Consider the following 13,260-nt stretch of genomic DNA (forward strand, 5'->3'; position numbering starts at 1 on the left):
AATCGCAGAGATGGAGAAGCAGCTGGAAATACTAAAGTGGAAACACGCTACTACCAAACGGACCAATCACAGCTCTTGTGGTCTGCGTCGCCGTGTTGCATAATTACATTTCTGTGGAGGTGCACGTCAGGCTACGGCATTATGCAAACTTTCAAAACTTTTTTAATTAACTTTCAAGCTTTCAAATACTGAGTTTCAGTTTTATAAAATACTGTTTTGAAGTTTCAAATTATGGATGTTAATGATCGGAAATGTGTTTATTTGCTTTCTTGCCAAGAGTCAGATGAGAAGGTTAATAATACTGCCACAGCAGTGCATACGGACATACCAACAGCTATACCAACATTTGTTAATTAGCTTTTTTTTTTATTTTTTATTTAGGATGTTTACCTCCATGTTGCTTCTGGTTCTTCATAATTTTATTGCTTTTTCATCCAACTGTAATCTAATAAACTGAATCTCTTTCAAATAAATGCAATACTACCAGAGAGTTAACGAATGTGAAAGTTTACTTGTAGCCTTCCAGTGCACATCAGAGCTGGGGAGTGGGGGTGGGGGGCTGGGGGGGAGGGTGCAGGCTCAACCTGCGTCCAGACGCGCTTGAATGATTGAGCAGCGTTTGATTTCCAAGAGGACTGTGTGACTCAATCATGTGATCAAGTGGCAGCGCTGAGTGCTCAGTGATGAATGTGAAATCAGAGGCATTAGTGCGTACATGTGAGAGAGCTTAGTGCACACGTGAACACACAGACTCTACAGCCTACATCAGAGGGTCATGGGTTCATATCTGGGTCAGCACTTCACCTCCAAACTACACAACGTTTTACTATTCTGTTGAGACTTTACATTCTGTTAGAGGACGTATTAAAAAAACTAACAGGGATGTTATGTTCTCTGAGTTAGAGACAGAAAGGTGTTTAGGTGTCTTCCTAAAGTCTGTCCTTGTCTTCCTTGTCTTCTCCTAGAGTTGGTCTCCTGTATCTTCCTAAAGTCTGTCCTTGTCTTCCTTGTCTTCTCCTAGAGTTGGTCTCCTGTAGCGTCCTAAAGTCTGTCCTTGTCTTCCTTGTCTTCTCCTAGAGTGGACTGGATTCAGTCCAATAAATCTTTCTGTCAAAGTTAATGTAGTGTGGAGAGGGTAGCTGGTACCTTGTGTTCTCTACTCCAGAAATGTTCTGGTCATCCAACGCTGCCATAAACTCCCTAACCCTCTCTGGAAGATGTTTCTCCTTGACGCTGTCTCCAGGAAACTTTTCTCTTCTTTTAAACGTTCAGTGGGTGCAGCCTTTGCGTGGGTTCTCTCCAGGTTCTCCAGGTTCCTCCCACCGTCCAAAGACATGCTGGTTAGGTTCATTGGTGATTCCAAATTGTCCGTAGGTGTGAGTGTCTCTCTGTGTTAGCCCTGTGATAGACTGGAGACCTGTCCAGGGTGGAGCCCCCCTCTCCAGCCCCCATGACCCTTCACAGGACAAGCGGTTACAGAAGAAGAAGAAGATCAGGGTTTACTACTGAAGCCTGATACCTGGATATCCCTCATAGAAACCAGCATAGAGGACATCAAGTGAAGCCATAGCAGCTGCCAACTTCTCCATCCTTTTATTCTCCCTGCACATGATGAGAAAACTCCTCACTGTACTCGTCCATCATGGACACATGGTGTAACGCTATCTGCTGCAGTCCCCACGGACACACATCAAACACAGAGCTACAGCACAAAGCTGCATTAGCCTCGGATGAAACTACTGTAGCGACTGTAGCAGCGGCTCCAGCTGTTCATCCACACGGGTCCTGCTGCTCTTTGATGATAAACCTTTATATTCAAACCTTCTCTGGGAAAGACAGCACAGCGATATCCACTGAACATGTGCCATACATGTGCCATACAATGATTGGTGGGGGAGGGGCACATATACACTGATGTTCAGAGGAACATGGAACAACGGTACTGTGAATGTAACAGACCTGGGCTTCATTAAAATCAATGAGCCGCTAATGAACACACAGCGCTGATCTATAAATGAAATATTCACGATTCCTGTTGCTGACATTAATAAATACTGTATACAGACCCAGATTTAACGGTTGGAGCTGTGTTGTTTGTCACAAATGAATGTCAGGCTGTTTCAGTGGAAAGAGGTTTAGTTTTATTGAGTTTAGGCTCATGATCCCACAGGTTTAAACATACTGGCAGTCCCTGACTCCTTCTGACTCTCACATAATTCAAGTAATGGTTTAAAGCATAGACTGTATATAAATATGGACAACACATCTCCGCTTCCTTGCATTGGCCAAACTGATGCTATTTTCCCGGGTTTATGATATATACTGCAGCCAGACACCAGGGGGAGCTCTACTTGCTTTGGCTTCACTTTTAAGGAGCAGTTCCACCGTCCATCTTTATACAGTCTATGGTCTAAAGAGGTGGAGCTGAGGCTGAAGACATCCAGATACTTATGAGCAGTGTTGTCAGATCAGGTGGTGTTATGCCTAACTGGGTGGTTCTTAAGTTTAGCATTAGAATTCACTGAATCTGGAGTGCACATACACAACACACACACACACACTCACAATCAAATCAAATAACCTGTATTCAGTCCTTTGCAGACATTTTTGCATTTTTGAATACACACTATGCTGCCGTCTCTGTTGTGTGTGCAAGTGCAAGTTTGTATTGTCTATTATGACTTTATGCTCAGTCCCTAATCTTGTACTCTGTCCTGTGTCTTCCTGAACAGTAGCTCCATGGTCATGGAAGAACGTTCTCTCATCTTACTATTTACTGCATCTGCTATATATATATATATATGGTTGGAATGACAATAAAAAACAAAACAAAACCAAAGTGCATTTACTCCTTCCAAGACAGTGTATGTGTGTGTAGCTGTTGGTTGGTGTTTCAAGCTTTTAAACCAAAAAAGAATAAGAAACCTTTCTTTTATTCTAAAGTTTAAAATGAAAAAGTCAATACTCAACTGAATTTTCTTTCTACAAACGTGATTTAAAAAATTGAGTCAAAAGTCAAAAATAAGAGTTTCCTTCGATGAAACAGGAAGTAGCCTTCATCTGTAATTTACACCGCTCCATTGCTATGCTTCAGCTGCATTGTTTTCACACTGAGTGCTTAAAGTACTGGAGAAAATATTGATCTAACGTCAGCTGTACGCCTTTATTTTTGCATAATTTTGAGCCTTGATATCATTTAAATTCCTCCCATACAGTTGCGCGAGGTTGTAAACATGTTTATTCCTGCTGTAAACTGGACATTTGAACATGGAGTTTTCTTTAGACGTACACATTTTGTGCAGCTCTGAATTCTGTGCCTGAGGATGAGATTCATGACTCTCAGCTATTCATCCACCTGCCATTCATTTACATTTTAATAGGAAACAGGAGGACGGCTATAACAAGTTGATTCATTTACCTTTACCTCTGGGTTTCCACGCGTTTGCATCCTGTCTCCAGTTTTAGACCATCACAATATTTCACTGTTCCAGGAGCAGCTTTAGTGTTTTACTGTGGCTGTGACGTATCGTAGTGACTGAACGGAGCTGCACCTCCGCCAGTAAATGCCTCTGTCTTCTACTTATTTATCCCTAACTAAGGAGTCACATTAAACAGCCTCACCTACATGCACGTCTATACATCAACCCCCTCCCACACGGCGCCCAAACAACGTCCACGCTCCACTGCTTGTTATCGGGAGTAAAAAGACGCCACATGAACCGTGCTGGCGGGAGCTTCTTTAAGTCTCTGGCTTTACATTAAAATGGAAATGAGAGAGAGATTACTGCGGTGAGCCTTCGTTAAACCACAGGCAGCTCTGAACGGCTTTCACAGGCAGGTAATTAATATACAGACTTCAACTGAAAGCATGTATTTTCTTGAATGAATGGAAGGGGATAAGTGTGTGTTACTACTTAAAAGAAGCGTTATCCTTGAACCAGAAGAGGCCCTTCAGCTGCTAATGAGGATAAACTGAAATAAAAAAGTGAAATTAATGCAAAGACTACAGGTTTCATATTTTAGCCAAAGCTCATTTCGTATATATTTTATTCTTTTATGCAGATTGGAGAAGACCCTGGTGCTGTATGTTTTCATTATAATAAATCTTAAAGATAATAAGGAATATATTTGTATGTGAGAACGGATTATAATAAGACACAGGGAGCTGGTTGGACATGAAATGAGCAGAGAGTGTAGGGGAGCACATATGGGTCGAAACCTTTAACAACTGGAAAAGCATCTGTTTGTTTCCACCATAGACTGTATGAAGATTTATTTATCTATTTATTGATTGATTTATTTATACAGTCTATAGTTTCCAAAGATCATTTCAAACCTGTTTGTTTAACACATGCTGACGCTGACTAGCGCTTACAATGAAGCTCTAGAACTGTGTCGTGTCAGACCTAAAGACTTAAAGTACTGATCTGTGTCCTTGGACAGGAGTTTCCTTTTTTTAAGATGAGATAAGATGAGATGAGACTTTATCGAGGCCCAAGAGGAAATATAGGTGTTACAGTGGTAGGACTGTGAAAAAATACAAGTTAATGCAGCAAGTCAAAAAAAATAAAAAATTTAAAAACTTGACTGAAGCAGGAATGATATCCATGGTGACCACTGGTCCAAGTCTCTCTGGTCTAGGAAGTAATCTCCATGGTGACCCTTGGTCCAGGTCTCTCTGGTCCAGGTCTCTCTGGTCCAGGAAGTAGTCTCCATGGTGACCACTGGTCCAGGTCTCTCTGGTCCAGGAAGTAGTCTCCATGGTGACCACTGGTCCAGGTCTCTCTGGTCCAGGAAGTAGTCTCCATGGTGACCACTGGTCCAAGTCTATCTGGTCTAGGAAGTAATCTCCATGGTGACCCTTGGTCCAGGTCTCTCTGGTCCAGGTCTCTCTGGTCCAGGAAGTAGTCTCCATGGTGACCACTGGTCCAGGTCTCTCTGGTCCAGGAAGTAGTCTCCATGGTGACCACTGGTCCAGGTCTCTCTGGTCCAGGAAGTAGTCTCCATGGTGACCACTGGTCCAAGTCTATCTGGTCTAGGAAGTAATCTCCATGGTGACCCTTGGTCCAGGTCTCTCTGGTCCAGGTGTCTCTGGTCCAGGTCTCTCTGGTCCAGGAAGTAGTCTCCATGGTGACCACTGGTCCAGGAATCTCTGGTCCAGGAAGTAGTCTCCATGGTGACCACTGGTCCAGGTCTCTCTGGTCCAGGAAGTAGTCTCCATGGTGACCACTGGTCCAAGTCTCTCTGGTCTAGGAAGTAATCTCCATGGTGACCCTTGGTCCAGGTCTCTCTGGTCCAGGTGTCTCTGGTCCAGGTCTCTCTGATCCAGGAAGTAGTCTCCATGGTGACCACTGGTCCAGGCCTCTCTGGTCCAGGCCTCTCTGGTCCAGGTCTCTCTGGTCCATGTATCATTGTGTTCAGCTCTAAATAAACCTGGTTCTTCTCCAGATTCAGAGATAAATCCAGATGACCAGATACCTTGAGTCAGAAAGTCTAAAATTCCATCTGAATATTGTTCCAGAGTCATGTCCATGCTCCGTTTAGACCAACAGAAAAGATTTGAAATCACAGATGGAGACTACTACTTCTTCTTCTTCATCATCAACTAAAACTTCTGCTTTTATATGAATCAAATGACCACTGGTTTCTCCTTTACTTCTCTTTCTGGTTTATTTTTTCATATCTTAAAGAACCAAAGGTTAATGTGCCTGTTTAGCAAATTTAGTTTTTACTTTTTAAAATGAAAATAAAAACAACTCTTATTTTTTAATTTTGTTTTTAAGTCTAAAACCAAACTTGAAATACCAAAAACTACATAAACCATCTATGCTAACTGATGAATTGATGTCAATTGGTGACTATTTATGACAGGCTGCTATAAATCAACTGATTAAACTGTTGACACTATGGATGACACTATATTTCACCAACGCCCCTCTGGATCTCGAAAAGAAGGTCAGATGATCAATTCTCAGAAGTCAATATTTCAAACTAATATAGCTCATGTTTCATATTGACCCCCCCATCATCATCATCAGACACTCACCGTCTGCTGCAGGTCGGGGATGAGGACGCGGACGACCAGCGAGTTGGTGTGAATGTCGTCCATGCGGTTCTGCGATGGCTCGGCGGTGGCCCTTATGGTCTCGTAGATGGTTTCTTCACGGGAGCTGTCAGAGGCGCAGTCGTCGGAGTAGTCGGAAAAGCTCTGGGCCATCTCATCCTCGCTGGACGTGGGGCTCCGGGGCATAGTCAGCAGGCCCGGCGAATTCAGCTGGTCCAGACAAGGAATGGGGGGGAAAGAAAAAGGTCAGACTCTCAGACAAACGGTACATTCACATTTCAAAATCCCCCTCCTGCTCCTGCTCCCATTAGACACCTCCTGGTGTTTTCGGGATCCCCCAAACATGATGCTTGTTAGTTTGTCCTCCTCCGTTCACATGGAACTCCCAGAGGAACCAAAGTGAACGAAGCAATTTACTTCGGCACCGATCAGCTGCTGTTCTCCTACAAAATGCAGCAGGTCAAGCGATGGTGCTCTATTAGACCGAGGCATCGACATGATTTATGGATCATCTGACGAAACGCGAAGTGCCTCATCAGTCACTGCTTCTGGTCAAAGTGCTGTTCACATCCACTCACACCTCACACTGTGTTTTATCCAGAGGTTGAAGATGAAGGAGAAATAAACCTCCTTCATGAAAACTGTTGATGTCTGATAGCTTTTCAAATGTGATGGTTTAATGAGAGCTTTTTTGTCAGTAACTAAAGTATCTTCCAGTTTTGGAAAGTTCAGTTTGTTAGTTTACTCCAGTTTTATTCACCATTATGAATACTAATCCAGGAAATCATCTGAATAAATATTGATCAGTAAGGGTTGATTTGTTTCTTTCATGACTTGATGGAATCTCTCTTACATGCTTGGGTTAAAAATTCTCAATGACCGTGTTAAACAGGCTCAACAACATCCCTTTATACAGTGAGCCATTTTGCCAGCTGCCCCTCCCCCCTGAGAACGAGCTCCTGTAACCCCGCCCCTCTCCTCTGGGAGACACCCAAAATAGCTCAACCACAAGCATTAGAGCACGAAATACTAAAATATGTTAACGGAGATTCTTACACAAAGACGTAGAAAAGCTGTACCAGTTAGCAGACAATGGGCTAAAAGCATACTGCTCCACGGTAGCGCACACGGCAAACAGAAAACTTACGAAAATATAAATGACAACACCACTACAGCTAAACACCAGTCAGTTAACATATATACCAACATACAGACACACTGAAAGTGTCCGTTAACACAGCCTTAGCACGCTAACCTAGCCTCGTGGTTAGCTCCACCACCTTAGCCCCGCTAGTCTTGTTTTATTCTGGCATCAATTCAAAGTGTGGATAACAGCAAATTCATACAACATACATACTGTGCACTGTAAAATATAAAATAGCGTCATATTGGCCCCAGTTGGTAAAACATTCCGGGGGAAAGAAGTTTGGAACACAAGTTTTTCTTTGTGAGCCTTCCAGCGCTTCCTGAAATGAAACATGGCTTCGCTTTAAACTCCTAGAAGGAGGAGGCGGTCTGAACCGTGTAGGGACCGCTGACTGACAGGGCAGAGCGAGCTAGTTACATCACAAATGAGTCAAATTTGAAACGGCTCACCGAAGGACACATTTTCACTCTCAGACCACTCACAACAAACTGACTGCATGACTTTTAATCAACTGTTCTGAGCCACACACTCAACTAAATGTTGAAAGATTTTCATCCCATGTTCCCTTAAAACACTGACTGCTTTCAGGCCCATTATCAACTACAGATGGAATAATTAAAGGACTAATCAAGAAAACAATCTGATTAACGTCTAATGACCGACCAAATAGTAACTTACATAGATTAAGAACTGGGAATAAACAGTCATTTACTTTAATTGGGACTTTAAAAAGGCCTCAAGGCTCAAACCTGGTGATTGTGTTCTGCACTTCTCTTCTGATTCTCATCATATTCAAAGTTAAATGGACAATTATTGTGAGCTGAAAACAGACGCTCAGCTTGAGGCTGTGTGTTTTGATGCATTTAGTCAGTGCGATCATTTCACCTCATCAGCACAGGAAGAAGAAGCCATCCTTCACTTTTCAGCGAGAGAATCCGTCTGGTTTGATGAAACCAGCAGATACCTGATGAGATATTTCAGCTGCACCTGAAATGGTTCGGAGTGAGTTGTGTTTGTCACCCTGCAGCATCTGTGACACTCGGTCTATATACAGGTACAGATATATGTGTCCATTAGCCGCCTGCCACTGTGCCATGGGATTGTCTGGGGTACCTGACCACTGCTGATGAAAATATTTTCTGATAACAACAGATAAGGTCACCGTCTCCATCAGCTTTCAGTGACATGCCATGGACAGATTTTCTTTCCAGCATCTACTGCGCTTTTCTTCCCGATAATAAGAAACTATTTCAGTACGTTTTGCCAAAACTTTAGATAAAACCTGAGCACAGGCCGCGTTATAATAAGGTACTTAGAAAATTGTCAGTTTATGCTTCTTTTCAAACAGCCGGCTCTGGTTCATTAGATCATTTTGCACATTTTCCTTCACGCTTCCTGCTGAGGACTTCATACTGTAATATGTATAATTTTCTTCCATGCTTTTCCAATCAGCATGTGGCCAATTATAAACACTCTGGGTGAGTGTCATACGGAGTGTGTGTGTATGTGAACGTGGATGTGTGTTTCTGCTCGGATGGTTGTGCGTGCATGAGCTTACACTGTGTGTACTGAAATGAAACACAAATAAAATATAAGAGTACACACTTAGAGGAACTTTAGGAGTTTTTATTGTACTCATAGAAGATTCAATTATGAAAATGGTTTTATTGTCTATGGCAACCAATAGCTGCTGTGTGTGGCAGAGACAGTCATTCAATTTGCCCAATTAATTAGTCCGTCTTAACTTAACATGCATGTTTATATTGAGTAAAAGAGTCTTTCCATCTTGTTCCAACATCTGGATCATGTCTCCAAGTCAACAAGCAGCTGTTGATGGTTCTGATCCAGTGGTAGGTAGAGATCCATTAGAGACAGCAGCTGGTACAATATTCTACTGACCACATGATGGCGCTGCTGATTTACAGACACACAAACTGAGATCAGATATCAAGTGCTGGCAGGGGACGCATGTGGAGACACATTTAGATTAAGACCAGGTGGAGACACAGGGACTTAGAGATGGACAGGTGAGATCAGATGTTAATGGGAGGTCTCTACAAATGTTTGCATCTCTGATCCTCCTCAGTTAACCTTTCCTCCTTGTGTTCCATCTTTATTGATCCAAAACAATCAATTCAAAAATTGCAGAGATGGAGAAGCAGATGGAAATACTAAAGTGGAAACACACTACTACCAAGTGGACCAATCACAGCTCTTGTGGTCTGCATCGCAGTGAGTCATAGCTACATTTCTGGGGAGGTGCACGTCAGGCTGCGGCGTTAGGGTCCACTTGTGACGCAGAATCTCAAACCACCTACAATGCTGTGGCCTGACGTGCTGAGGTTAAATGAGGAGGTTTGGAGATACAAACATTTGTACAACTCGACTTTGGTGAAATTTTGGTGAAAGTTTCAATCGCCATGGCTCGCACCAGCTTAGGCTATGTACGTAGGTTACAGGGTCTAGTCCCAAAGTACCTTTAATGAAACTTTAATCCCACAAAGCTGCAGAGTTTAACTTGACTGTTTCTCAAACTGGGGAGAAAACAGCTGTCAATCTATACAGTTTAGTAGACTGTGTGTGATTCTTACATTAAATAAAGCGACGTGGGTGATTATTGATGCGATCCCGTTGATGTATAAGGAACAACGTGGAGTTAATTTACTGTATTTCAGTTAAACTACAGTGGCCAGGTCATCAAGTGAATCCTTCTGTTATCTCTGGTGTGACACTTGTTTGTTCATGTACAACTGTTCTGGATAAACGAGGGGAAAAGCAGAAGGATAAGAAAATGTCACACAAAGAGAACGTGTTATTAAAATCAGCGTTATCTTCTAGAATATATTTTGTTTTCAGTAGAGTAATTCAGGATGGAACACACACCAACAGATGAATAAGTGGAGAACCAGCTCTTATTTTCTTCCCACTTAAAGCACTGCCATCATCATCATCGTCATCATCATCATCATCATCATCACCACAGCAGCAGCATCAGACAGCTGAGGTGTGTACAGACTACATCTCTACTAATGGTAATGCGTTCAGTGCTGAAATAAACTTTAATGGAAAACATAATCTAGTGCCACATTAATGCAGCATTAACTTGTTTTATTTCTCTACTGAAAGATCAACATATGTTTTTAGTGCAATCATCATCAGGAAAACTACGAGAATGTAATTATGTCACCACCACCCAACCCCCCACCAGTCTTAACTGAAGAAACGTCTTCAATAAACCCTTACTAGGTGGGGTAGGAAGCCCCCACAGGTCGTGAGTTAAAACTCAAACCGTGGAGCATCACTATCTAATCGTAAAGGAAGAATTTCACAAAATAACACACAGAAACAACAGAAAGGGGACTCAATAATGTAAAAAATAAAGCGAATATAATCAAAACACACACTTAGATATTCATATTTTAAAAAACACAAAGAAATGCAAAGGAAATTGTAATCATGTGGCTTCCTCTGGCTTTACTGGTCTGAAATCAAACCTCAGCGCCTCCACATCATACTACAACACAACACACAGCCACACTGATTAACAGGGTGTGATTACGAAGCTTCAGCAGCGTGCTTGTCAAAGGCAAATACATTAATGAGGCACGGGTTTAACTTCAACGGCTCCATCTCCATCATGAATCCTAACGATGAACTTCACCAGCGGCACAAGAAAAAAAGAAAAAGCCAATCAAGGACTCAAATAATTCCTCCTTGTCACACTAAGTGATAATTATCAACTGATTAGCATGCTAATTCATTCATAGCCAATTTATTTCCAATGACAGCACTAAACAGAGACGAGCAGGAAAAACCTTCAACCGCGATCAAAGGTCAAAAACGTCTTTTTTTTTTTAATTCAAGCTTGGAGGAGATGCTTTGTTTTTCTGTTGTTAAGAAAATAAAATGGACATTAAGTGTCACTGAGCTTCTTTTTTTGAGCAACAGGTGGGATGTAACCTCGATGACATTCGTATTACTGAGAGGCTGAGGACAGATCTGCCTCATTAAACTGCTTCTGTGACATCTGTCAGCTTTCTACTGTACAACACCATCAAATGAAGAGAACTTCTCAGAGGGCTGGAAGTCACCGGCTGGCTTTAAGCACCTTCCTTTTTCTCTGGCTGCTTTTAGAAAAGTAAATGTTTGAATGTGTGAAAGAGTGTAAGGGACGGATCGAGAGAGGAGGAGGAGGAGGAGGAGGAGGAGGAGGAGGAGGAGGGACTGTGTGTGACTGGCTCCTTTGTTTTCAGTTTTCACCACCTCTACTTAAACACACACTCTGACTGACACACACACACACACACACACACACACACACACACGCACACACACACACACATCCCAGAGATTCATTTTCCTTCCACAGCAGTCCGTCATTTTACTGAGCGGTGTACTTGAAAAGATGAAAAGACTTTCTACACCTTTAGGTACCTAAGAGAGTATGCACGGTTCATAATGAATGCAGTCATTTGCTTTGATTTGCATTAGTCATGCGTGTGTGTGTGTTAATGTAAGAAAAAAAGCAATGTTCTCTGCAGTGAAACGGTCTGTGACAGAAGTAGGATATAGACGTGTGCTGAACAGCTGTAAGGCTAACACATGGATTATTGTTCACTAGAGCAGAATTAATACGTATTAGAGCTGATTTGAATGAATCAGTCTTGATTGGAAAGATTCAATTTCAGTTAATAAAATCCCTGCATCCTCTCTCTAGAAATCTCTCGAGATTTGCACGACTGGATCAGTCAATGTGAGAGCGAGATTTTCTGTCATTGCTTTAAACACCACAACTGTCAACATACACTGACTGGCCAAAACAAAAGTCACCACCAAATAAAAAAGGTCCCACACTCGATTCAATAAGCTCCTGCAATGTCACCAGATTTATTTCCATCCAGTGTTTCATTCATTTTTCACCAAGATCTTGTATTGATGATGGGAGAGTCTGACCACTGCACAAAGCCTTCTCCAGCACATCCCAAAGATTCTCAATGGGGTTCAGGTCTGGACTCTGTGGTGGCCAATCCATGTGTGAACATGATGTCTCATGCTCCCTGAACCACTCTTTCACAATCTGAGCCCCATGAATCCTGACATTGTCATCTTGGAATATGATCCATTGATGGAATAACCTGGTCATTCAGTATATTCAGGTAGTCAGCTGACCTCATTCTTTGGACACATAATGTTGCTGAACCTAGACCTGAGCAACTGCAGCAACCCCAGATCATAGCACTGCCCCCACAGGCTTGTACAGTAGACACTAGGCATGATGGGTGCATCACTTCATCTGCCTCTCTTCTTACCCTGATGCTTCTCCACTATCCTTCCAGTTTTTAATAATGCCTTGGACAGTTCTTAACCCAGTTTTAGTAGTTTCTACAATCTCCTTAGATGTTTTCTCTGCTTGATGCATGCCAATGATTTGACCCTTCTCAAACAGACTAACATCTTCTCCACGACCACAGGATGTGTCTTTAGACATGGTTGTTAAAGAAATGAGAAGCTACTCATTGCATCAGTTGGGGTTAAACAACTTGTTGTCAGCTGAAAGATAATCACCCATGCAGTAATTATCCAATAGGAGGCTCCTACCTGTTTGATTAGTTAAATCCAGGTGATGACAAAGTGTCAGATCAATACATAAATAATAATTAAACACATGAATTAAGCTTGTTCCAAAATCTGGATCATGTCTCCAAGTCAACAAGCAGCTGTTGATGGTTCTGATCCAGCGGTAGGTAGAGATCCATTAGACAGAGCAGCTGCTACAATATTCTACTGACCACATGATGGCGCTGCTGATTTACAGACACACAAACTGAGATCAGATCTCAAGTGCTGGCTGGGGACGCATGTGGAGACACATTTTAATTAACACCAGCTGTCAACACAGTGATGGACAGGTGAGATCAGGATGTTGACGTGAGGTCTAAATGAGTCCTTTATTGTAGCTGTAGCAACATCATCGGCTGCTTGGCAACATTTCTGAGACAATTTCTTGCCGTTCTTAATCCCACTGAGCCGCAACGTTTGTCTTGATTGT

General features: G+C 42.3%; 1 protein-coding gene across 1 annotated transcript in view; it reads right to left on the minus strand.

Annotated features, from left to right (window-relative positions):
• shank2a (SH3 and multiple ankyrin repeat domains 2a) overlaps positions 1 to 6,322 on the minus strand; it is a 141,750-nt gene extending 135,428 nt beyond the window's left edge. Inside the window, 1 exon segment of the mRNA XM_084541366.1 lies at positions 6,047 to 6,322. Coding sequence (XP_084397492.1) covers positions 6,047 to 6,250 — 204 coding nt within the window. The 5' untranslated portion in view covers positions 6,251 to 6,322.
• Between the last annotated feature and the right edge of the window lie 6,938 nt (positions 6,323 to 13,260).

This window comes from Chelon labrosus, assembly GCF_963514085.1.
Source record: "Chelon labrosus genome assembly, chromosome: 3".
Taxonomy (NCBI): Eukaryota; Metazoa; Chordata; class Actinopteri; order Mugiliformes; family Mugilidae; genus Chelon; species Chelon labrosus.